The sequence below is a fragment of the Theobroma umbraticum genome, unplaced genomic scaffold (assembly GCF_002168275.2).
Source record: "Theobroma umbraticum cultivar Fairchild unplaced genomic scaffold, ASM216827v3 scaffold_147.0, whole genome shotgun sequence".
Lineage (NCBI taxonomy): Eukaryota > Viridiplantae > Streptophyta > Magnoliopsida > Malvales > Malvaceae > Theobroma > Theobroma umbraticum.
In genome coordinates this window covers 5648135-5649299 of record NW_018397259.1, presented here as the reverse complement: position 1 = coordinate 5649299, position 1165 = coordinate 5648135, and the positions used below count along the sequence as shown (strand labels likewise).

At 43.2% G+C, this 1165-nt stretch overlaps 1 protein-coding gene across 1 annotated transcript in view; it reads right to left on the bottom strand.

Moving 5' to 3' along the window:
• LOC110415787 (cytochrome P450 89A2-like) overlaps window positions 1–1164 on the bottom strand; it is a gene marked incomplete at its 5' end in the record, with an annotated part of 1632 nt that extends 468 nt beyond the window's left edge. Inside the window, 1 exon segment of the mRNA XM_089783322.1 lies at window positions 1–1164. Within this exon segment, the coding sequence (XP_089639448.1) occupies window positions 1–1164 (1164 nt within the window).
• Between the last annotated feature and the right edge of the window lies 1 nt (window position 1165).

The window sequence follows — 1165 nt, the reverse complement described above, 5'->3', positions numbered from 1 at the left end:
CCATTCGAATTTCCAAATCAAATTTGCCACAAAATACTCCAAATGAAGCATGGCTAAGCCAATTCCAGGACAAATTCTTCTCCCAACTCCAAAAGGCATCATCTTAATCTCCCTACTTCCCGTTATATCAAACACTTCCCCGCTACCATCATCACTTCTCATGAACCTCTCAGGCTTAAATGCCATTGGATCCTCCCACACCTCTGGATCCCACCCCATATCGGCCACCATGAAATTGACAGTTCCATTCTTTGGGACGAAAAATCCTCCCAGGACTGTGTCTTCTGTCGCACAATGAGGCAACACAAAGTGGCCCGGTGGGTGCCTTCTCAGCCCTTCTAAAACCACTGCTTTCAAATAAGGCATCTTTTGCAAATCATCTTCTTTGATTTCTTCCGCCCCATCTCCCACAACCCCTTTGATTTCAAGCAATAATTTATCTTGAACATAAGGGTACTTCACCAAATTTGCCATGATCCACTGCAAAGCAGTGGAGGTCGTGTCAGTGCCACCATTAAGAAACTCAGAGGTCAAACTAACAATTTCTCCTTCCTCAAGCTTCCTTTTCTCCTCCGGTAAGTCCAAATCCAACAAAGTATCAACATATGCTAAAACATAATCATCACTTGCCTTCTTACTCAAGTTCTCCTCTTTAGCCTTCTTTCTTGCTCTTATCAAAGGAATCAGCAAATCTTCTTGATCTTTACGTAGCTGATAAAGCTGCTCCCACTCCTTACGAAGCAAAACCTTGGTCACTCTAGGCCAAAAGTTAAGTATATTGAATCTTCCAAAACCTAATAGCCCTCTTCGCAGAACCGCCTCAATCTCTTTGATTTGATCTTGACTAAGCTTGTCACCAAAACACATCAAAACCAATAAACAAAACATAGCATACTTAAATTGAGCCAAAACCTGAACTGCTTCTCCAGTTTCAGCCTTTGACTGTAAACCATCAAAAAGGATTTCCAAAACCCATTTACGCGCGTGAGAATACGACTTTATACGTGAAGGATGGAGGATTTCTGACGTCAGATTCCGCCGTAAAAGCCGCCAGGTGGGGCCATAGAAGGCGGAGCTGATGTTATGTTGGTTGCTACTCATAATCTTATTAGTAGGAAGAGCTTTGGGGCGGTCTGAAAATAGTGAACCGCTCTGGACCAAAGCC